At 41.3% G+C, this 25,713-nt stretch overlaps 1 protein-coding gene across 1 annotated transcript; it reads left to right on the forward strand.

Annotated features, from left to right (window-relative positions):
• Positions 1–440: 440 nt before the first annotated feature.
• Positions 441–25,080, forward strand: cilk1 (ciliogenesis associated kinase 1). Its single transcript, XM_007894049.2, is given in 14 exon segments — positions 441–608; positions 10,034–10,305; positions 10,823–10,877; positions 12,414–12,535; positions 13,042–13,121; positions 13,850–13,982; positions 15,220–15,391; positions 15,870–16,037; positions 17,313–17,618; positions 18,482–18,672; positions 18,754–18,905; positions 20,431–20,568; positions 23,549–23,662; positions 24,712–25,080. Coding segments are annotated over 13 exon segments (1,887 nt in total). The 5' UTR covers positions 441–608; positions 10,034–10,204; the 3' UTR covers positions 24,867–25,080.
• Positions 25,081–25,713: the final 633 nt, after the last annotated feature.

The raw sequence follows: 25,713 nt of genomic DNA on the forward strand, positions 1-25,713 counted from the left end.
TCACCGCTCGCTCTGCTCCCGCCCGCCCGCCCGCGCGCCGCACGCACGCACGCGCAGTTGCTCGCGCTGCCTCGACCGACACGGAAAAAGTCCGAGCGTGCGTGCGTGTGTGTGTGTGCGCGCGCTGCGCTCCTCTGACGTTTTTCAAAACCGAACCGCCGGGGGGGGGGGGGGGAGACGGCGGTTGAGTGAGTGAGTGAGTGAGAGAGAGAAAGAGCGCGTGAGTCGGCGCTCGCGGGTACGATACGTCATCAGACGGACGGCACCAGCCCGCGCGGGAAAGGTGCGCGAGCACGCAGGCTCACGCGCGCGCGCGCACGCAAGTACAGCACAGCACAGCCCGCGAGGTGGGGGGGGGGAGAAAGAAATGGAGCACGAGGGAGGCTCATGCGCGCATGTGCAGACCGCCCCGAGGAGGGAGTTGGGCTTCTCGAAGGTGGGAGGGGGAGGGGGTGAGGGAGGGACGGAGGGGGCGCGGGGACGGCTCACACGGTTTTGTCACTCCATCTGCTCCGGGCGGCCGGAGCCGCCGCCATGTTCGGCCGGGGAGGAGGAGGAGAAGGAGGAGAAGCAGCAGCAGCAGCAGCGAGGGGAGGGGACCTCGGCGAGTGAGTGGCGAGTTCGGAGAAGCGGGTTAACTCGTGGGTGGGTGGGGGTCGGGTGCGAATCAGTAACCGAGGTTTTCTTGTCCTGTTCGAGGAGAGGAGAGGAGAGCGGAGGGAGGGGTGAGAGGCTGTGTCTGTGTGTGTGTGAGGCTGTGTGTGTGTGTGGATGAGTGTGTGTGTGTGTGAGGCTGTGTGTGGATGAGTGTGTGGATGAGTATGAGTGTGTGTGTGTGGATGAGTGTGTGTGTGTGTGGATGAGTGTGTGTGGATGAGTGTGTGTGGCTGTGTGTGTGTGTGTGTGTGTATGAGTGTGTGGCTGTGTGTGTGTGTGTGGATGAGTGTGTGGCTGTGTGTGTGTGTGTGTGTGAGGCTGTGTGTGTGTGTGTGGATGAGTGTGTGTGTGTGGATGAGTGTGTGTGTGTGGATGAGTGTGTGTGTGTGTGTATGAGTGTGTGGCTGTGTGTGTGTGTGTGGATGAGTGTGTGTGTGGCTGTGGTCTGTGTGCTGTTCAACTTCTTTTGTTGTTCACATTGCTTGGCGATTAGTTCACATCCATCCACACCCCCTCTGTCTGTGACTGTCTGTGTGTGTGTGTGTGTATATACATATATGGAGGTTAAACCCAGTGGTTGCCCACACCTGGTAGAAATAAATAAAATAACCAATTTAGTTTTGCTCCTGTCGAATTGCCTTTTGAATTGCTGTATCTAATAATAATTTGGTCACTCAATCCATGACTTGTTTGTGGGACGCTGCTGTGCACAGTTGGCTGCTGTGTTTTGCCCACCAAATATACAGTCAATTCACTTCACAGTGTTTCCCCTAACAGTCGTGAAGTGAGTGACCAGTTTTGTTTGGGGGTAAAAAAAAAGAGGTTTGAGGTAAAACAGACTGTTATTGACAATCCAATTTACATACAAAACAATAAATTACAAACTTGTGGTTGTGGAGACTTTAAAAGGGAGTCAGGAAAAGCGATTGGGTTTTGCAATTTGCAGTTTAGGACGTATGTATCTCCTTGAGAAATCTCAAAGGGCTTCACAGGATTTTCTGTGAAGTGTAGTTAAAAATACTTTCAATTCTAAATGGATATGTCCGTGCAAATCCTTTGAATCCGATTTATAATTGTTATTTACAGTGACTTTGAGCTTGCAGTTTAAGCTGACACTCCATTGCAATGCTGGGTAGGGCTGGGGTGTAGGAAGTGGAGCATTTGGATGGTCCTGTCAACTGAACGTTAAAGATCCCATGGACTATTTCAAAAGGAGGGAGTTTCTCCTGGTGTCCTGGCCATCGTTCCTCCAGATAGGATTAGTTATTCACTTCATAGCTCTGGAACATTGCTGTGTGCAAATTGGCTGCCATCCTTGCCTCCCAATACAGTTACTACACTTTACAGTGAATCCTGTGAAGTGCTTTGAGATGTTTCAACAATGTGATCAGGTGCTTTTTCAAATGCAAGGCTTATTATTTTTAACTTTGTAATCAGCCAAGGCTCTAGAACTGAGTTGAGAAAACATTTCTTCACTCAGAGAGTAGTGCATTTATGGAATTCTCTACCCCCAAAGTCTATGGATGCTCAGTCATTGAACACATTCAAGACTGAGATCAATAGATTTTTAAAAACTAAAGGGATTAAGGGTTATGGGGATAAGGCAGGTAAATGGAATTAGGTTAGAAGATCAGCCATGATCTTATTAAATGGATTGGCCTACTCCTGCTCCTATTTCTTATTTCTTAAATGATTGGAGTGCAGTGATGGTTTCAGGTTGTATGTGTTCCTATGTATATTGATCTAATCACTTTTGAGTGAAAATCTGATGTCTAATTGGAAAATTGTGAGAACAATTGTTCTGGCTGACACCGTTGCAAGTCAAAATGTAATTTGTTGTTGAATGAAAGAAGAACTTGCCATTTTATAGCACTTTATCAAGTCACAGACTCCACGTGTTTCACAAGTTTATTGTTCAGTGTGGTGACATTGTCAGCAAACATTATCTGCCCTTGCTCTCTGGAATTCCAACCTGGAGTCCCTCCAAATCGCTGCCTCACCTCATTCAGCTCGGACTCGAGACCTACTTCTTTAACCACGCTTTCAACAACAACAGATCTGCAAATAAATTTGAACATTGTTTTAATATCTATTAGATGCTTTTAATTCAGCAGTCCCCTAACATCTAGATCTGATATTGTACAGATAATCTGCAACAATAGTCTTCCCCACCCCCCTACCAGTGGACATAATCAACCTGTTCCTCTCTGCCAGTACCATCCCACTTCCTGAGACGCCGTCCGGCGTGGAGGGCACTTTATAAATCCAAGTTGTTGTTGTTCCTCTTCGAAACTGCTGACATTACTGATCTTCTCAAAAAACGCACCTTTGATCCATCAAACTTTGCTAACTCCCGGTCCATCTCAAAACTGCCCCGTAATTGTCTTTGGTCTGCCGGGTGTCCGACATGTGGAAACCCATATCTAAACCAAACTTTCTGTGCATCCCTAACTGCCCAAGGCTATATTCCTGGTCGCCTCCTTTTTCTCATTTACATGCTCCTTGTTGGCGATATCATCTGCTGACATGGGGTAAAATTCAAAACTCTCCCACTTGTGCCCTCACCCATAACAGGCTCCACATTCATCATCACAGTTCTTGCCGGGATCCACTGGCTCCTTGACTGTTACGTGCTCCGAGACGCTACCCGTGTGAAGGATGCTATATAAAGGCACGTTTTTGACATTGTGTATGTGGTTACTCAAAAGTTGCAAATTCTGGGGATTCTGCTTAACTGGTCGTTCTGATTTTTCAACCTTAAATTTAAAAATCCTCACATTTTGAGAATTACATCTGTCAACTCCTTCAACTGCTATCTTACTCAAGTGACCTCACCAACAGGGAGCAGGATTGTTGAATGTCCCAGAGTGACTTAGTTTACTTTTCAACAGGAAATTGGCAGGCTGGCTAAGATGGACGTTAGAGATCCCATGGAACTATTCAAAAAGCAAAAGGAATTTTCCCCCAGTAACGTGGCCAACAATCCCCAGATAAAACTGGTTATTCATTTCACAGCTGTTTGCAGAACTTTGCTGTGTGCATTATTGACCACCGCATTTGCACGCAAAATACACACAGTAAACCACTTTGCAGAATATCCTGTGAAGCACTTTGAGATGTCTCAACAACATAAGGTGCTAAAACAAATGCAAGGATTATTATTAACTTTGGTTCAGCCCCGAGGGTTCAGAGATGCCCAGCTGCGTACCATGCTTTCCTGGAGTAGTTCCCAGTCTGATCAAAAGCTCCCACCTACAATAAACTAAATAGTTACACTGTGGAGCAGTCTAGTAACTGAGGTATGCCATGGATCCTCTAAACATTAGCAGGTAATTTTCCACATGAAGCTAGAGTATTTTGAACAGACAGATTTAGGCTGCTTATACTGGCATCGCCATTTGCATAATAAACAAAACAAGTTGAACAACATGGAAATAATTTTAGAGTACATAGTTAAATTCATAATTTAATGAGGATAGTGTCATTAATGGTTGCACAGTATTTTATGACACTGCACTAGGTTAGTCTTCAAGGTTAATTTGCATTTCTTTATATATTTTCTGTGTATTATATATTATAATTGGGCACAAGATAGTATTCATTTCAGTTTTCAGTGAGTGGATGGAATCTCAACCTACACACACTCAATGACTACTGTTTCTAAGGGTATATTTTGGCACGATGAGTAAATATTTTTGTGGGTAGTGGTAAATTTCCATGCCATCAGCACTACCATTATTATTCATATTTGTAGAAAATGTTCTAGTTTGTTTGTGCTATAGCAAAGGAGACCTTCGAGTACTCATCCATTTCTAATTTCCAGAGCACTAATTCCATAAAGTAAGTAGGTGGATTGGGTTGCTATGATGTATTAATTATTGTTTTTACAGCATTGCATTGATTTGCTGTACGATATTGCTAAACTTTGTTAAACAAAAGTTTTTAATGCTGTTTTGTCTAAGATTATCCTTCATGAAGATCGGGGTTTGGGTCAAAGTACCAGAGAGCTGACACTTACAATGCAAACCGTAATCCTGGCTAAATTTCTTCCTTGGTGACAGGAGGGGTGAAAATGGAAAAAAAGCAGGGAAAATTAAAAAAGATTACTACCAGAAGTCGTGCTAGGAAAATCACAAATCAAAAAGATTTGTTTTGGATGCATGTTGTGAATATTGGGCCTATCAAAAATAAACAAAAATCTCCTCTGATCCCAATAGGGGCAATGTAACAAGTGAGAATTTGTAACTACATCTAAAAATATTTCCTATCTTGTCAAAATATACTACATTGTATACTATACTGTTAAAGAACAGACATAAAGTTGCTTAATGAAATGAAAATCCTACATAGTTAGCATATCAAATCTATCTCATTTCCAGGGTTAACATAAATAATAATTATTATTATTAGGTGATGATATTCCTTGCATTTGATATATTACGTCGTTGAGACGTCTCAAAGTTCTTCACAGGGTGTACTGGAAAGTGTATTTTGTGGGAAATATGTGATTAGAGTAGTTTACTGCAGAAATTTAATGAAAAGGTTTTATATGCAACAGCTGTATAATTGCTAAATGACTGCTTCTATGGCCGCGTGCCAGTGGAAAACTTGATTCTTTGCTTATCAATTCTAGAATAAGGCTGATGGCATCCTTATGAATCTATGCTGCATCTTTTCCATTGTTTTATATTAGCAATGTATTTTGTCACCTGATGTGATAATTTCTGAAATGATTGGCATTTAGAGCTCTCCTTTATTTTTTATGTTACCAAATTTGTTGTACCACAATGAAAGTAGTTGAGATCTGACGCAAAGTGTGTCGCACAGTTGTTTAATAGCTTTAAACAAACCATTTCACCAGTTTCAGTACTATTTCATTTTCATTCTAATCAGAGAATATTATCATGTAATCTTATAAACGGATCTAAAGGCGGTTTACCAGCTGTTGGTGGATATTTTTGTACATCTGGCCCACAAACCATAAAAAGCTTATAGGATAGTTTCTTGTTAAATATTTGCATATTTTAGCTAGTAGTTGAACATTATTATTAAATGTAAGAATTATTATTGGCATTAAGTACTACTCACGTGAAGGGTGCTATATAAACTCAGGCTGTTGTTGCTGTTGCTTGAATTCTTGTTTAACTAAAAATGTAAGCAGTCTACAAAACCTGGCGATCTGTAATAAAAACAAATGTTGAAAAATTAACAGCAGTTTCATTGGTCTCTGACAGATTATACCAATTGTTTATTTCTAATTTGGTTTAACTTTTTACATATACAGCTGTAAATTCATTTTTGTTAAAATAACTTGAAGCTAACATCTCCAAAGTTTAAGAATCTACATTTGCACTCGATATAAGAAGTATTACGTAGCTGTGTTATGATTTTATGCATTTAATTGATTACTGATAAGTGTAGTGACTATATTTGTAGGTTTACACGGCAGCCAGTTTGCACATAGCAATGTCCCACAAGCAACCTTTATGATTGCTGCCAATATCTCTCCCCAAAAGCTGCTGAAACCCTGGTCCATGCCTTTGTCACCTCTCGGCTGGACTACTCTAACGCCCTCCTCGCCGGTCTCCCATCCACTACCATCCGTAAAATCTAACTCATTCAGAAATCTGCCGCCCGCATTCTCATCTGCACCAAACTCCGCTCCCCGATCACCCCGGTCCTTGTCAGACTGCACTGGCTGCCTGTCCCAGAGAGGATTGATTTCAAGATCCTCACCCTTGTATTCAAGTCCCTGCACTCCTCTGCCCCCCCCCACCTCTCTGACCTCCTCTTTCCTCAGCACAGTACCCGTTGCCTTCGTTCCTCCGGGTCTGGCCTCCTCCTCGTCCCCCGACTCCTCCGCTCCACCCTCGGCGGCCGTGCCTTCAGCCACTACGCCCCGAGGCTCTGGAACTGCCTTCCTCACTCCCTTCGCCTCGCTTTCTCTCTTCCCATTTTCAGGTCTCTGCTGAAGATCTTTCTTTTCGGCCGCACCTTTGGTCACCTTCCCACCTCTCCCCCTGGCTCGGCCCCGGGATCCATTACTGTAAAGCGCTCTGAGACGCCGCCTGGCTTGGAGAGCGCTATATAAATCCAAGTTGTTGTTGTTGATTGACCAATTTTATCCTGGGGATTGTTGGCCAAAATGTCAAGAATAATTTCCCTTCTATTTTCAAATAATACCATGGGATCTTCAACATCTACTGAACAGGAAGCTGGTACCTTGTTTTAAAATCCTAAAAGAAGGCTAAAAGAAGGCACAAGACTGAACCCAAAGTTTCGATGAGCGCAAAACTATTGTTGGCACATCCAACATGGCTGTTGTGGAGTCCTGTAGCTCAGTGGTTAGAGCACTCGCTTTGCAAGTGAGAGACCTGAGTTCTTCCAGGAACCTTGGAGTTTCCTTACTCCACACAAAGACTATTGTGGACACTGCTGTGCGCAATTGGCTGCCGCGTTCGCCCACAAATATACAGTCAATCACCAGTGGGCAGCACTATCCCAGTGCTGTACTGGGGTGTGTGCCAGTGTAAGGTTTGTACCTCCCTGAACCAAGCATTATTTTTTAAATATAAATTGTTGGACTTGCTGTTCAAAAATCTCACCAAGTCACTGAATGCCTGGTAGAGTTTTGGGTACCCCATTATCAAACCATATCAAATCAATAGAAAAGGTGCAGCCTGGATTTAGATTCGCTGTCGCCAGGCCTGCCTTAGCACCCTGATCAAAGCTGTTATTTACATTGATTGAAAATGACAACAGACAGTTGTAAAGAGGATTAGTAAAATTATGTGGTGCTGTTAAGTTTTTTAAAAAAGGAGGTCACCTTTAGCATGATTTGCATAATTAATCCATCGGTAGGCTTGCATCATAGGAAACTACTCTTTTTTTAAAAAAATCTAAATAATGAAGATAGCAAAACCATCTAATTTTTAGTGCAACGTTAAAAGAACCACTGCAAATAGTCAAACATAACCTCAATCTTTATGAATGGAATGTTTCAATCCTTAATGACGTACATTTTTCTGACACCATTCATGGAAAATAAATCCCTCAATGTGTCTTAAAGAATAAGTGTTTAAATATTAGTTGAATGTTATTTAGGCGACTATGGCATCTAACGTGTGCCAGTAATATCCTACAAACAATGAGATTAGTAATAATCCTTGCATTTAGTAGTGTTTTAACATGTATTCAAAACATCTCAAAATGCTTCAAGGGATTTTACTGTGAAATGTAGGGACTAGTTATAGGCATAAGTGGAAGACAATGTGTTCACAGCAATGACCCACAATTAACCAAGATGTGAATGAACACTTATCTGGAGAATTGTTGGCCAGACTTGGGGCGAAATTCCCTTTTTTTTAATTGTGCTATGGGATTTTTAATATCCACTTCAACAGGCTGTTGGTTTAATGTCTTATGGAACGCAGTGCTCCATCACTGTACTGGAGTGACAGCATAGTCTATGAGCTCAAAGTCCTAGTGTAGGGCTTGATCCATAAAAGCAATTCTGATTTAGAAGCAAGAGTCCAACAACAGCAAAATTACATTTGTATAGCGCCTTTCACGTCAAGAGGATGTCCCGTTGGATAATCAGTGTTTCGGACCCAAGCTGCGGCGAGTGGAGGGGGGAGTAGGGTGATCGAAGGCATGGTCGAAGAGGACGGTCTTGAGGCAGATGTTGAAGGAGGGAAGGGGCGAGGCGGAGGGACTGCAAGATGGAGTTCCAGAGGATGGGGCGGGGTAGCTGAAGGCGGAGGATATGAAGAAGCAGGCCGGAGCCCTCTGAGCAGAGTAGTCAATTAATTGGTTTTTTTGTGGTAAATTTGATTGAGGAGGAAATATAAATCAGGATAACTGGAAGGAGAACTTTTGAATAGAAATCTGAGAAGAATATTTACCCGAAGAGTGATAAGTGATTGGATTAATCTACCAAGCCAGGCAAAAACAAAGGGTAGAAAGAAGAAATGGTAGAAGTGTTTGCGGAGGAAGAGAATGGAAGACAGAAATAATTTGAAACAGCAGCAAATATTTGCGCACTGAAAAGGTTAGGGTCAGAGATCAGTCACAGTCCATGGTAACTTGCTTTTGTTTCTGGGCACAAAGGCTATGGTGAAAGAGGGAATTGGGATTATTGTAGTAGCTCCAGTCGATGAATTAGCACCATTTTGGGCTTGATAGCCGAATTACTTCCTTCTTTGCTATTATTTCTATGATTTCATGATCCATGCATGTTTTTCTTAAAGTAGGGAGGGACCGAAAAAGTTTAATTGCTATAAATAACATATTTGCATGTTTAAAAAGTCACTTTCATAGTTCTTAGTCAAGTCAGATCCACAACCTCAATATTTGTATGCAGGCAGGAAGATGAGAGCCTATAGTAATTACTTTGTGCAGCAATTAACCAAGCAACGTGTACGTTATTTATTGCGTATTACATTCCAGCCACGGTACCCGTATGGAGGAGTTACTTCGGATACCCGTGTCGTATTCAGTCTGTTGTTGAGATTTCAGGATGGAAAGATTTCAGACTGACCGGGGGCAGCTCAAATTTGTGCATGTGCGCATTATGGTTTTTATATTATGAGAGTATTGCAGAACACTTTAAACTTGAAGCAACGCCCTGAACTGAGGTCTCTGTGGAATTTACTCTCACTGGTTTGTGTGGCATTTTCCCGCACAGAGGTTTCTGTTGGCATTTGCTCTGTTTACATATTGGGGTGGATTTGGCAGCACTGAAAACAGATATGTGTTTGGAAGTTGAAAATTGCACCCTTGTTTTCTGTCTGTGGCCATTTGGAAATCTTTGAAGTTCCATAGAGGCCAAGAATGTGAAAATTGCGTCTCTCGCTTGTATGAGGCAGCTGAGAGTTTAGCTCACGCATGACCATAGGAAAATAGTTGTGTGGGCATTGCCAGAGACAACAGGAGGAAAACATCATGTCTTAGGCACTTTTTTAAAGGAATATTCCACGATTCTGTACATTGTAAAATTTTAAGATGAAGGTGGTGGAATTTCAGGCCCCTGGAAAGAAAACACAATTTGATGTGGTTTTCTTTGCCTCTGAAGGCAATAGCATTGTATCATTTGCATTAATACTTTTCCTGTCAGCGGCAGAGGCATAAAGTAAATGAAACATCCCCGGATTTGTCTGAGAAGAAGTAATTGAAATTATGTGCCAAAGTTTGCCTATTTTCATACTCTTAAGAAAAGTCTATTATAACTAAATAGGAATTTTTATAGTGATTTATAGTGATTTTTATTTTCAGCAATCGTCATATGTACAGTTATTTCACAGAAAAGCTGTTTGGTGCTTTTAAAAAAATCTAAATCTCATTTCTGTATTTTAAAACCAATTTTATTCATCCACAGGTAATTAGAGCATCTCCAAAATATGCCTGTCGGAACAGCTCTAGACCTGGATGCGAATGGATTCGTGATATATGATTGGAGTCAGAGAAGATTCTGGGTGAACTTCTTGCAATTAAGGGAGGAATCTCAAATACATAAAGTCTGTTGGAATTGTGGAGTCTCTGCGTTGGCATGAATCGCTATACCACTATCAGACAACTTGGGGATGGAACGTATGGTTCAGTTCTAATGGGAAGAAGCATAGATTCAGGAGAGCTTGTCGCTATTAAAAAGTAAGCATTCTTTCAGATTTTATATTTCTTAAGTCCTCATTTTGTCCTTTGGTTTACGTTTCCCCTTTTTCCTAGGGTGGTCCCTCCTGGCACATCTTTCTTTAAATTCAGAGAGTGGAGTGTGATTCATGATTGTTCTGTATTTGAGGAACTCAGTGTGAAGTGTTTACTGGGGCATCTCTACTTGAGGGTACCACAAAGATTGTGTGCCATTTAAAAATAGGAGTTCAGATTGTTGTAAGATTCCACTATACACACCCATATGAAATTGTATTTTCCTTCCCCATTCCTCCAGAATTGCTGACTTGTTGGCATATGGTTCTACAAGTGCAGCACTTCAAGTGGTATTTTGCCCAAGTGTCTGTTTTTCTCGTGTATGTATAGATAAGTTATGGCGGATTGTTTGACTGTGGTCAACTTCATATTGCTGCAAGTCACCACCTGTGTTTTTAAAAAGTAAAATAAAAATACACATTGTAGTCATGGCCTCAGTATTCAATTTCTATTTTTTTAATAGAATGAAGAGAAAGTTCTATTCTTGGGATGAATGTATGAATCTCAGAGAAGTCAAGGTAACTACTTTTTTTTAAAAAAAACTACTGATTTGTTTATGCTGTTATTTAATTTGTTTCAGATAGGTAGTTGCTAAGCATTGCAGCCTTTTATAAAGCTCTTCATTGTAGTGCAAATTTGCTTATAACTTTGTACCTTTGACCACATTCACTGCACATTTAGGCAATTCTGTTAGTCTGGCTCAATTGGTAGCCTTCTGCTTCATCTCTGAGGCAGAAGGTTATGGGGTCATGCTCCATGTCAGGATTTTGAGCTTATGGTCTCGTCTGACGTTTCAGTGCAGTGCTGGGAGTTCGCTGTATTGTCGGAGAATGCCATCTTTCAGGTGAGACCTTAAACTGAGGTTGCTTCTGCCTGTTAGGATGGACCTTAATGATTCCATGGCACCATTCTGAAAGGAGGAGGAGTTTTTCCCTGTGTCCTAGCTAATGATCCCCCAAATAAAATTGTTCATTTGCTTTGTAGCTGTTTGTGGGGCATTGTGTGCAAATTGACTGCCAGGTTCTACAAAATCACATTCACTACACTTTACAGTAAATGCCATGAAACGCTTTTGAGATGTCCTCCTGACAGGAAATCTGCTATATCAAGTGAATGTTAACGGTTTTGAAATAGAGTTAAGGTGAAGGTTATAATATCTCTTTTCACATTACTTATTTATTTTGTGGCAGAAGGGATTTTTTTCTTTTTTCTTGAGAAAACGTGTTTGCAAAGTACAATAATTGCAATTTTACTAATTACTTTTATAATGTAAAGTTTTTTTAAAAGAATGTTAATGTGTTATTTACCATTTTTTAGTCTCATCTCTCTAACTGCAGTCGGTGGAATCCTGACTTTTTGAGATTTTTGTTTACTAGTATCCTGCTAGATATATTGTGTTCCAGAGCTAGTTTTTACCGTTGAGGTTTTCACAACATGCACTTCCTGGTTACATGCAGTTGGTATTGTTGATTTCCCATTTAAAAATAAACCTGATAAATATCTGAAACCCTTTTATAAATGTCAACCTCTTTATGAAGCAGAACTTTAAATCTAGTGGAGTCCTGTAGCTCTGTGGTTAGATCACTTGCCTCACAAAAGAATGACTTGGGTTTGATTCCTGGCAGGGTGAAATGTTGGGCAAGTTTTCTTACTCCACACGCCTCTGTTTAGGTAGCAGTAAGTAGGAATGCCGCTGTTAGTCAATTGACGGATCACTTTTCCAGGGATAATAATTCCTTCAAAAGAATAATAATAAATTGGTCACTCAATCAACGACTGTTTGTGGGACACTGCTGTGCGCTCGCTATTAGCTGTCGCGTTTTGCCCACAAAATATACAGTCAATTCGACTGTGACCAGAAAGTCCATGGGACACAACATAATACAGTGTAAATGCCTCAGTCTTTATAGTTGCATTAAGGAGTAATCAGCATTTATTTGACTTATTTATCTGTTTGCTGTTTTTCCAAAAGTATGGTCTTGTCACAAACTGCCCTTTCTCATCCTGAATAATGTTATTCCGAAAGCATTAATTCAACTTGATTCTATTTCTAGTCACTAAAGAAATTAAGCCACGCCAATGTCGTCAAGCTGAAAGAAGTTGTACGAGAAAATGATCAACTGTATTTCATCTTTGAATACATGAAGGAAAATCTTTACCAGTTGATGAAAGACAGGTAGGATTTCAGTCAAGTCTGTATATTATATCACTTATGTGGACTTGAATTAGTAAATTTATGATGATCATGATCTCTGCGACCTTCTACCCCACTCGTTCTCTCATTCCCTCCACTCTGTAAACGTGGGCCTGCTGTACGCCCAATTCCACACCACCATCAGTGGCCGAGCTTTTAGCTACTATGCTCCTAACTTATGGAACTCCCGTCCTTTATCCCTAAATCCTATCTACCAACCTACTTCTTTAACTGTACTTACGGTCACCTCCCTCCTCCCTCACTCGGCATCCACCTCTGCGTGTGAAGTTACGCTACAGGAGGCGCACTTTATCAATCCTTCTAGTGAAAGGCACAATATCAAATGCAACAACAACAAAATTACATTTGTAAAGTGCCATTCACGTCGGGAAGACATCCCAAGGCATTGAATAAGGATTATTGTTGTTTATGCTTTCTGCTGAAAGGAGTTGATATTGTTAGACGTGTAACTCATTGTTTATTCACAGAAACCGAATGTTTCCAGAGTCTTCCATTAGAAACATCATGTACCAGATACTTCAGGGATTGGCTTTTATACACAAACATGGTAAGTGTGTAAAACTGCTTGAGTGAAAGGCTGGCAAGAAGACTAGAATCTCACCTTGTGGACTCACTAATCACACCACTATATCTGTCTTTTAATTTACATGCAGTGATTGTATCCAAGACTCACCAATGTAATGACCTTGCCAAATTTGACCACTGTCTGGTTGCAGTTGTAGGTATGCGACTCTTAGGGATTTTTGCAAAGTGGAATTTTCTTTTGTCTGTCTCTATCTTTAACAACCTCTCAAGAGATTGGGCCAAAGTGGCCTTTATGTAAGGTAGTCTGAATGAGAGTTTGTTGGTGCTGTTCCAGGGTTGTGGTTGACAGGGGGTGGGTGCTGAATGGAGATGGTTGCTTGAACAGGTTTGATTGCAACCTGATTTTAATACAGGTTGTGCTGTATGGTTTTGTGTAGGGCTATTGCTATGCACTATGAGCGAGAGAGAAATGCTGGCATTGTTAGGAGATCTGAGCGAAAATGAACAGCTAATGTCAGAGGCACTTCCAACGGCTATCTGGCTTTAGCGCTCGTAGGTCAGTAGATCGCTGTCAGTGTCTGCCTCTTCCTACTCTGCTGCACATATCTATTTCTATAATGGTTTTACACTTCAGGGTTTTTCAGTTTGTCACAGGCAGAAAATGGTGGGGAATGTGTGGATTTTGTATTAAAATTGAAGCTGTGTATTTCACGATTGAATTCCCATATTCATTCCAGTTATATTTTTCAGGATTTTTTCACCGTGACATGAAACCAGAAAACCTCCTTTGTATGGGACCAGAACTGATAAAAATAGCTGATTTTGGCCTAGCTCGTGAAATTCGATCTCGCCCGCCTTACACTGATTATGTCTCTACAAGATGGTAATGTACTTTTATGCTGCTGCAAAACATTTAGCAGTTTTGTTTCTTGTTTTCAATTGGCAGGTGGTTCTACAGTCCTGAATGCTTGTCATGGGCAGCTGTGAAGCTGAACTATTTCTGTACAAGTGGGAAATGAATAAAAGCCATGTTTCACAGATGGACAAGGCTTTTCTGGTTCGAAAAACCAATACTTCCTAGGATGTTGTATACTATGTGTTTCCAATTTCTAGAGGCCAAGACACCATCACTCAAATTATCCAACATGGTATTGAACAAAAAGTAGGGCCACATTTTGGACTCTATTCCTCTTCCTAACATTTCACCAAGTTGTCAAATGAATCGGTCAGCTTTGCCATTAGTTGGTATCTCACCGTTTTTTTTTAAATTGGGAAGGTGCTACATGAAATCAGAAGCAGGCTTGACTGAGGATAATCACTAAGGCTTTAGAAAACTTTGACGTTTTCTATAGCTTGAACAATTTGTTGTAATAAATTGCTGAGTTCGCTGCACCAGTTGGGATGCTTCAATTGGCCCTGAGCTATGACGTGAACATAAAGTCGGGCTTTGTTGAACTGACAAAGGAATGTCAGAATTGAGCCCACCTTCGGTTGCAGTCTCAGCATTCCAGTTCCTGAGCCAGGCAGTCTGCGGCCCAGCCAGCCTGGCTCATTGGCAGGACTTGGAAGGGCAGACCTGTCACTGGGGCAGGGACGTTTTCCACTCAGATCCTGTTAAGCCTGCAAGCCAAAGCCCTATTGGGTAGGGTGGTCCTAGCTGGACAAGCAGTGGGAAAGCTTGGCAGGCAGTGCTTTCAACGGCGAGGTATGTGGTTTTAGCTGGTTAGGCTCCAGCAGTACCCCAACACACACAAAACAATTTGACTGTCAGCATCCAATATCTTAGTGGCCATGTTCTAAGCAAAGCACAAAAGAAGGTCTGACTTCCAGGTCATTGACAGCACTTCATGTACGTAAGAAGTGTTTGTGGCATTTCCTATGCATAGTACCTAACACATAGGAAGTAATGTCAGTAGTGATCTGATCCAGAAGTGCAGTGTTTTTATTGTGGAAAGCCAGTTAGTTGGGTCCGGAAGCCGAGTTCTGGGTCAGAAGAACACCAGCGCTATAAGTGAAACCATGCTAGATTAGAGGGGGCATTTTAAACAGATTGTATTTTGGCTTGAGCAGCATCCTGAAGAAATTGCTTAAACCATGTTTTTTCCCCGGTTTTGATGTAGGTATCGTGCCCCTGAGGTTCTCTTGCGATCAACAAATTACAGTTCTCCTATCGACTTGTGGGCTGTTGGTTGCATTATGGCTGAACTCTACACATTAAGACCATTGTTTCCTGGGTCAAGTGAAGTGGATGAGATTTTTAAAATTTGCCAAGTATTAGGCACACCTAAAAAGGTAACTAAATGCTATCAAAATTTACTGGACATTCAGTAGATTAAATTGCTGCTAGATTTTCCTGAGAATTACAGTTGTGCCTCACTCCCTTCCTCCACACACTGGAAAGCCTGCCTTCATACCAATCTTTTCTATGTGCTTTCAGTCACCTTTCTTCCCCACCTCCCCTTCAGATACCCAGACCCCAGCTCAGGCTCCCAGTCAGCTGTGTGAAGCACTTTGGGATGACCCCTGCCAAGTAAGGCATTATAATAAATATGAATTGCTGTAATTAACAAAATGTTGCTGCTACATTGTTTATGTTCAAGCATAATGGGGCCAAGGAGGGTAATTGGAGATGAGGTACAGATCAGCCATGATCTAATTGAATGGGCATAACAGGCTTGAGGGCTGAATGACCCACTCCTATTCCTATGTTTAAGAAATAGCCTAACTTTGCTTAAATTAGATAACTGACATTTCATTGACATTTCTTTAGAACGATTGGCCAGAAGGCTATCAACTCTCAGCAGCCATGAACTTTCGCTGGCCACAGTGTGTCCCAAATAACCTGAAGACATTAATTCCCAATGCAAGTGGCGAAGCTATTCACCTCATGAGAGATATGCTTCAGTGGGATCCAAAGAAACGTCCAACAGCAAGCCAGGTGATCTTCTACAATATGTGAAGCACTTTGAGACATCCCAACAACGTGACAAGGCGCTACATCAAGTGCAAGGATTATTATCTATGATAAGGCACATAGTTGAGCAGAGGAGAATGTCCTTGCATATTGTTATCTTACCTGCTGTTCCAGTAGAATTTACTTTGATACTTAATGACAAATGTGGAAATTAATTTCCTATCACTAATATCCAGCTGAGCCAAACAATTACCAGTACCCTCAAAAATAAGTTGTCTTTTATGTATTCTAGCAGCAGTAGAATATAGTGTTTAATATTTGTTTTAAGTGCTGCAGAGCAACTTGACCTTGGTCATATTCTAATATGTCAAAAGTAGTTCCTGAATTCTTGTAAAAATAAACAAACTTCTCTATTACGAATGAGATTTACTATTCATAAGCTTTTTTCTGTCTTGAAGTTAAATATTAAAGGGATATTTAAAGCTCCGGTGTGAGTGGCGCATATGGGGGAGGAAGGAAAAGTAGATTCTGAAATCTTCAGTAGTTGTATGCAGATTAAGTTACTTATTTAATGATTCAGAGGGGTGGTATAAGCAGTGACTTCTGTGGAAGTTTGGGAGTACACTGCACAGGGAAATACTTACAGGGCAGGAAGTGGCATTAGTGATCCGATTATCTGGAAGTTGGCCATTTTGAAACTCCATTGCATCTGTTGTGCATTTTTTGGATTTTATGGGTAAGTAGATGTTGATCAACACTCCCATATGAAGCACTTTCTAATTGGGTTCTACTGTAGTTGCCCAGGAAGAGGCAGGTCAGATGTGTTCAAAAGTGGCCTGCGGATATCAATTGGCTTGTGGTTGTCACTTGGCATAAGACCATAGGAGCTTTCACCCACAAAACATACAGTCAACTCACTTTACATTATATTCTGGGAAGCGCTTTGCGGCATCTAGAAGATGTGATAAGGCTCTATATCAGATGCAAGGATTATTGTTATCACTGTCAAGCCTCAATTCCAGTATAAAAAATGTAGCGGGAATGAACGGTTAATAATTGCAGCATCCTTCTCTGCTATCTTCTTTGCTATCAGCGCCTTGGGACATCCCCCCGACATGAAAGGCGCTATACAAATGTAATTTTGTATTGTGTCTTGGCTGAGATCAGCTACTTCTGTGCAGACCAGGGATAATGCTGGGAATCTTGTTCTGTGTGATGGAATTCATGAATTGAGTTTCTCAACATATGATTTTTAATTGTATCTTGTTGCTATATGAAAAGTTATCCATTTTGTTGTAGGTCCTGAGGTATCCCTACTTCCATGTCGGGCAGGCTCTGGGAACACCTCAGCAAGTGGAATAGGGAAAGCAGCAGAGAGACATGCAGTTAAAACACTCAGCTCATCAGATGAAACCAATACCTCCAGCTCATCCCCCACCTCTACATTATCTGCATCCAACAGCAAGATCATTACAACAAATGCAACCCCCCCAGCACCCCATGTGTTTGCAGAAAACAAATCTGCTACCTGATGCACTTAACAGAAGTGAACAAGAGAAACTCCATCAAAATTTGCTTCCTACAATAAATGTTAAATTGTGTCAAGTAAGAATTTTTATAGTGTAAGAATAACAATGTTGTAATCTATTGGCTCTCTTTTCCTTATCTAATTTGTACAATTAGTAACAAGTCTGTTAATACTCAGCCTGACTCAATGGTAGGGCTCTCGCCTCTGAGACAGAAAGTTCAAGTTCCTACATCTGGACTTGGAATCGCATCATCTAACCTGACACTCCAATGCAGTGCTGGGGATGTGTTGTACTGTCAGAGGTGCCGTCCTTCAGATGAGATCTTAAAAACCAAGGTCTCATCTGCCTGTTCAGGTGGATGTCAAAGATCCCATGGCACTATTCTAAAAGAGAAAGGAGTTTCTCCCAGTGTCATAGCCAATAAATTACCCAAATTAAATTGGTCATTCGCTCTATGGCTGTTTGTGCAAAATACACACTTCACAGTATATTCCTGTGAAGAGCTTTGAGACGTCTCGGTGACTTGATCAGGCGCTATATCAAATGCAAGAATTATTATTAATCCTCTCAGTTGTGCCTTATGTCATTGAAATATCACAAAGTGCTTCACAGGATATACTGTAGAATGTAGTGACTACATATCTGTAGACAAACACAGCAGCTCTCACCAATCTGTGCCTAATACTCTCTGTATTTTGGTAAACATGGTGTGTCTCTCCAGAGAGAGAGTACACATTCTGTCCCAAACACAGGAAATTCCATGTTTAGGTGTGCATGCATGGAACACTCAGTCTAGTTTGGATGCTCTTATTACAAGTGCTGGTGGGTTTCCACATATGTCAGATACCCAGCTGACCAAAATAAATACTTCAGTATGACATGTTTGTTTGTTAAATAATAATGGTTAACTTGTTCTTTCTGAATTACTTGCATTAACAGAAAGCGACGAGAACAGAGAACAGTCTGTGCCCGAGCACCAAGCCGAAAGGAAATTCTCGACGATGGAATCATGCGGTTCTGAAAGATGTGAACAACTGGGCGGATTGTGGAGATTTTGATTTCAGTCATTCATTAACCAAAAACGCAAATATGAGAACTGATAAAAGGCACAGTCAAGAATCACTGTTTAAGTAAGAGGCAGCATTGTTACACATTCTGAGGAATTTTTTTGTTTTTTAAAGAGCAAATCATTTATTTCACCTTTATTACAGAGTAGGAAGCCTTTTAGACTTCCCTCCTTCAAATACTAAAGGAAACTGCAATAGTGGACCTGCAACCAATGTAATGCCTCGACCGGATTCAAATACATCAAGAGCTTCTTCAGCCAAACATCAGTACTTAAAACAATCCCGATATCTACCAGGTTTGTAAATGCAGAAATTCTGTCAATTGAGGAATTTAAAATAATTTGGTAGATTGAGACCTCTGAGTAAGAGGGAAGAGGCAAATTAATAATCTATGCAATATTGTAGCTCTCATTGACTGATGTAGGCTACTGTTAATATTTGCACGCATATTTGCTCACCACGTACATCAGTTCAGTAATCCCTGTTCAATATTTTTTAAATCTGCCAGTTTTCCTCCTTTATTTCTCACCTGAAGGTGTGTAATTCTTTTTTCCTTTCACTTCTGTGTTTAAGTGCTCATTGCCCTCATAGAACCATAAAAAAACAGCACAGAAGTACAATCAGCCCCTTGTGTCTTTCCCAGCTCCCTCAAGAACCATCTTTTATTTCCATTTACATTCCCTTTTCCCATATCCCTGTCGCTGGCTCTTTCTAAGGCATTTGTCTGAAGGCCGTGGTACCTTGATCATTTTGATGCAAATACCTTTTGAATGAGTCTTGGCAGGCTGTTACCACATTTTATGTGGTAATCAAACTACAGGACCTGTTTTCGGAGGGTAATATTGCAGAATTATCTCTATTAAAAAAAAAGGCCCCAACATGCCTTCTAGATGTATCAAACCGCTTAACAAAATATACTGTAAAGTGAATTGACTGTATATTTGTGGTCAAAACGCTGCAGCCAATTGCGCACAGCAGTGTCCCACAAATAGTCATGGATTGAGCAACCAAATTATCATTGTTTTTTTTTGAGGGATTATTATCCCCGGAAAAGTGATCCACCAATCGACTAACAACCAGGTTCCTACTTACTGCCAGGTAAACAGAGACGTGTGGAGTAAGAAAACTTGCCCAACATTTCACCCTGCCAGGAATCTCACCCAGGTCTCTCACTTGCAAGGCGATTGCTCTAACGACTGAGCTACAGGACTCCATAAATAGATCTGATTTTAAAATTCACAAAGTTTAAAATAAAAGCCAAAGAGACGGAATCTATATTCCGGTTTTAAAGTTAACATAATTGACAAGAATTCAATATTTTTTTCCCCTGATCTGACACACCCAGTCCTTTTCCAACATGCATAGCTTCTAATCCATGTCCTTGCCCCCTCCTACCTCTCTGACCTGCTGACTCCCTACCAACCTGACGCACCCTCCTTTCATCGGGCTCCGGCCTGCTTCATGTCTCCCACCCGACCCGCCCTACCATCGGTGGCCGGGCTTTCAGCCTCTCTGCCCCCACACTCTGGAACTCCATCCCACGGTCCCTTCGCCTCACTTCCTCCCTTGGCTCCTTCAAGGCCGGTCTCCAGACATTTTTCTTCGACCGAGCCTTTGGTCTCCCTCCCACTTCTCTACCTTCCCTCACCCCTACACTACCCCTCCCCATGCTCAGGCCCCGACACCTGACGTGAAAGGCGCTCTATAAATGTAATTTTGTTGTTGTTGTTCTTAGGGCTTTTTTTATAGCATTGAGGATGCAATCATTAAACATAAAATACTTTAGTAGACTTACATACTTTATCTTCGATTAATTTTCAGGAATAAATGGCAGAAACAACTCACTTGGTAATGCAGTTCACGATTTCAGTGTACATACTCCGTGGTCTAATCATAGTCTTCCCAGTAAACCTTCAGGAGTAGTTGTAGGAGCTCTTCCCAACAACAGAAGCAGTGCAGGTACTAGTGTTGCATTATGTTCTATATGTTCCTTTCTGGTAAGAATTCTTATATTTGGTGAAATGCTATTAATTTTTGTCAGTTAAGATTTTCCATGTGATAAGAACATTCTCTTTTCCTGAAATTGAATACTGTGGCCAATGACATTTTATTTTCAGGAAATTAACCCTCTATATATATATATATATATATATATATATAAAAAAACAAGTGAAACAACCTGCCTTTGAAAGACAATCTGAGACCATGGCATATATAGAAACGCACGATTACATTGCATTCAATTATTTTCCAAAAGTACAATCTTTCAACGTGGTCCAATATCTCAAATGCCATGTTACAACAAAACATGAAAAAAATGGCCAACTTGCAGCTATTAAGTTCCTGCTGAAGTCGCTTCCTGGATGCTGTGCATTATGCACAGGAAGCACTGTTATAATGATCATAATAATAATAATCCTTGCATTTCATATAGCGCCTTATCAAGTCTTCGAGACGTCTCAAAGCTGTTGACATCACTTGCTGTGCATTGCACTTGTGGCGTATGCATGAGAACCGTCAACGTCATATGCTTTACAACATGATGTCGGTTGTGCTTCCTCTGCCTAGTGGCTGGAAGTGATGTCAGCGGCGATCTGATTACCTAGAACCCAGGCATTTTTAGAGCAGAAAGCCTGCTAGTCAGTACCAGAAGTCACTGTTCTTAATCCTTACATCTGATATACAGTAGTACTTTATGTTGAAACGCGTTGTTTTTACATGTTTTAAGTCACAAAGCCCTTCACGGAGGCTTTTGTAGGTCAGGCGGAATGCTTGAACCCCATTCTCTGCAATGGACCAGCTAAGATCCAAAACAAGCCTAATTTCTATTGAATTAACTTAAATCCCCATCCATGCTGCCAGATGCATATCTTCATTTTGCTTGATGAATAATAAACTGAGTCTGGAGGTACTTTCCTTACTAGGTCTGGCTGTGTAGACGAGGAAGGTTTCAGCTTCAATGCAGATTACTGTTTGTGGTAGCGATTCAGGACCGTGTAGCTGGTGAAGGTGGATGTGAATGCCAAGTGAAGACTAAATGTTCGCTCTCCTTTCCTTTTCCTCTCATTTGGATATAACCCACTAAGAATAGAGGGGAACCAAGAAGACAATGCTAGCGAGCAACTTGGGGAATTAATATGAGTAAAGAAATGTTTTTTGGTAAATTGTCAGTTCTTAAAACTGATAAATCTCCTGGACCTGATGGCCTACATCCTCGGGTTTTAAAAGAGGTGTCTACTGAGATAGTGGATGGCTTGTCTTTGATCTTCCAAAATTCTCTGGATTCTGGAACGGTTCCCATTGATTGGAAGATTGCAAACGTAACACCACTATTTAAGAAGGGTGGGAGAGAAAAGATGGGGAACTATAGACCAGTTAGTCTGACATCAGTGGTAGGGAAAATTCTTGAGTCCTTAATTAAAGATGTTATGGGATTCTTGGAAGACCATAACAAGATTAGACAGAGTCAACATGGCTTTACAACAGGGAAGTCATGCTTAACTAATCTTTTAGAGTTTTTTGAAGATGTATCTAGCAGGTTAGATAAGTGGGAACCAGTAGATGTAGTTTATTTAGATTTTAAAAAGGCATTTGACAAAGAGCCACACAAAAGGCTATTGCACAAGGTTAAGGCCCACGGAATTAATGGGAACATATTAGCATGGATTGAAGAGTGGCTAACGGGTAGAAAACAGAGTAGGGATAAACGGGTCATTCTCAAATTGGCAGGATGTGACTAGTGGAGTGCCACAAGGATCAGTGCTTGGGCCTCAGCTATTTACAATTTACATCAATGATCTAGACGAGGACATTGAATGTAACGTATCTAAATTCGCGGATGACACTAAACTTGGTGGGAGAGTAAGCTCTGAGGATGATGCAAAAAGATTGCAACGGGATATAGATAGGCTCAGGGAGTGGGCGAGTAGGTGGCAGATGGAATTTAATGTGGGGAAGTGTGAAGTTATTCACCTCGGTAGAAAAAATAGAAAAACAGATTATTTTCTAGAGGGGGAGAGATTAGATAGTGTTAGTGTGCAGAGGGATTTGGGTGTCCTTGTACACCAGTCTCAAAAAGTTAGTTTGCAGGTGCAGCAGCAACTAAGAAGGCGAACGGCATGTTAGCGTTCATTGCAAAAGGTTTAGAGTACAAGAGTAGGGAAGTCTTGCTGCAACTGTATAGGGCCTTGGTGAGACCGCACCTAGAGTATTGTGTGCAGTTTTGGTCTCCTTATTTAAAAAAGGACATACTTGCCCTGGAGGGGGTGCAGCGTAGATTCACTCGGTTAGTTCCTGGGATGAGGGGACTGATCTATGAGGAAAGGCTGAATAAACTAGGGCTGTATTCTCTATAGAGTACAGAAGAATTAGGGGAGATCTTATTGAAACATGTAAGATTCTTAAAGGGCTGATAAAGTAGACACTGAGGGTCTGTTTCCCCTGGTAGGAGAATCTATAACCAGGGGTCACAGTCTTAAAATTAAGGGTCAGCCTTTTAGAACAGAGTTGAGGAAACATTTCTTCACTCAGAGGGTAGTGAATTTATGGCATTCACTACCCCAGAAGGCTGTAGATGCTCAGTCCTTGAACATCTTCAAGGCTGAGACTGATACATTTTTTTAAAAATAGAGGGATTAGGGGATATGGGGATAGGGCAGGTAATTAGAGTTAGGTCTGAAGATCAGCCATGATCTTATCGAATGGCGGGGCAGGCTCGAGGGGCCGAATGGCCTACTCCTGCTCCTAATTCTTATGTTCTTATTTTGCAGCTTCTAATTCAGTTGTAGATGTATCTGTGTGCATGCAGGAATTCAGAATCCTATTTTGATTGTAGTATCTGATTTGACCAGTGCTAATCTGTAGAGCAAACTCCCAGAGCTTTGTTTTGTATATGTGTAGTTTTTTCACAGCATCCTACAAGTTCTGTAATGTATTTCAGGTCACACCACTGGACCTGATCACTCTGGAGCATACACACCCTCATTTCTGAAGAAAGAAGTGGGATCTGCTGGCCAAAGAGTGCAATTAGCACCACTTATGGAAACCAATTCAAGTAAGTATAAAGGACCTGCTCAGTTGAACTACATTTGGAGTCCTGTAACTTAGTGGTTAGAGCACTTGCCTCACAAGCGAGAGGAACTGGGTTGGATTCCTGAAACCATCACAATTTGTGTATGAAACACAAAATACTGCAGATGCTGGAATCTGAAACAAGAACAGAGAGAGCTGGGAACACTCAGCAGGTCAGGCAGCATCTATGGAAAAAGGAAAGTGAGTCAACGTTTCAGGTCCATGACCTTCATCAGAACTGGGGCATGTTGGGAGGGAGAGGTTTTTAAGGACAAATTGAGGGGGGGAGGCGGGACAAGGACCACAAAGAAGACAAAAAAGAAGACAAAGGAGAGAATGTGTTAGTTGATGGGCTAAAGAGCTGATAGTGGTGTAAAACAAAAGGGGGGTTGTGCAACAAAAGGTGGGGGGGGGGGTGTTGGGTTGAAGCAAAACTGGGGAGAAGAGGTGTTAATAGTGCAAAACAGGCAACACACCAGAGAGAGGCAAATAGTGTCTGGGGTGATGATTGTAATGATAGCAGAAGATAACTCTTCTGGTAACAGAAAGAGGGGGAGGGGGGAAGGTGAGCTGTTATAGTCTGAAGTGGCTGAAATCGATATTGAGGCCAGAGGGCTGTAGGGTTCACAACAGATAGATAAGATGCTGTTCCTCAAGCTTTTGCTTTCGATCATTGGAACAGCGTAGGAGACCATGGATGGAAAGGTCAGACTAAATGGGAGTGTGAGTTGAAATGGCAGGAGACCGGAAGATCAGGGATGACCTTGCGTACAGATTGGAGGTGTTCTGCAAATCTGTCACCCAATCTTTGCTTAGTCTCCCCAATATAGAGGAGACCACACCGTGAGCAGCGGATACAGTATACTACATTGTTGGTAGTACATGTAAACCGCTGTCTTACATGGAAGCTGTGTTTGAGGCTTTGGATAGTGGTCTGGGAGGAGGTGAAAGGGCAGGTATTCCATCTTATACATTTATGTATAAATGGATTTGAAAGTAACAAAACCAAGTATGCATTCATCTTTTCTGCAGACTATGCATCCTGGAAATCCAACCGATCACAGCTGGGAGGTCCTTCATACAATTCTTCATCCAAGAACAGCAGTGGCTTATTGCCGCGGCCACCCCCGGTCCAGGCTGTACATGGGCGAATCGACTGGTCTTCCAAATATGGTGGACACCGGTGAAAACAAGCATGGAAATGACATTAAACTGGCATCAATTATATGGCTATTTGTTGACAAATCTGGATCTTACAATGGAAAAAAAATAGTGCATTTAAAGAGGCGTGAGTATGCATTGGAAGCACTTAAAGAGAACCAGCGTTGGCTATCGTTGCATTAACATTGTTATAGTGCTTCATGTCTTTCGAAAACCAGGCCTTCTTATAATGAGTTTTTTACAAACCTGTTGGTAATTCAGTGCTTTTTTTTACTTTTTTTTACCTCTGTATATATTGTACCACTGTATTATATAAAAAAAGTTTTTTTATATAAAAGTGTAATGTATTTAAATATATTGAGTTTGTCAAATGACAGGGTAGTGGTGCTGATCTGCACCCATTTATTTACCAACTCTTGNTTTTTTTTCATACAAAATCTAGGATTCAAAGGATTTACTCTGAAAGGCCTGATTTGCAGGCACATCATTAAGCAGTTTAAGAGCGCGTGCATGCCATTCAAATTTACCTGTGGTAATTAAGCATTTATTTTTCTAATTGCAGAGGTTTTTTTTGAGAATTTATTTTACAGTTAGGAGTTTTTCAAAAAAATCTTTCTTGAGAGTCTTCCTTCCCTTCACACCATTCCTGATAAAAGAGGGACTTGCTGGTTCTCAGTACATCATTAAAGGCACTTTATAACTGGTTGCAGAGATATAGCCAATAATTCTCCAATGGTGGCTGCTTCCTGTTTTTCGTCCATGCCGATAGGAAAGTGCCTGTTTCCATTTGGTGCCTTCCCTGATAACTTGGCAAAGATCATGAGCTTACCAAATGGAACACAGTGAACTATATACAGCTGTAGCACTCAAGGC

Source organism: Callorhinchus milii, unplaced genomic scaffold (genome assembly GCF_018977255.1).
Source record: "Callorhinchus milii isolate IMCB2004 unplaced genomic scaffold, IMCB_Cmil_1.0 Scaffold3, whole genome shotgun sequence".
Lineage (NCBI taxonomy): Eukaryota > Metazoa > Chordata > Chondrichthyes > Chimaeriformes > Callorhinchidae > Callorhinchus > Callorhinchus milii.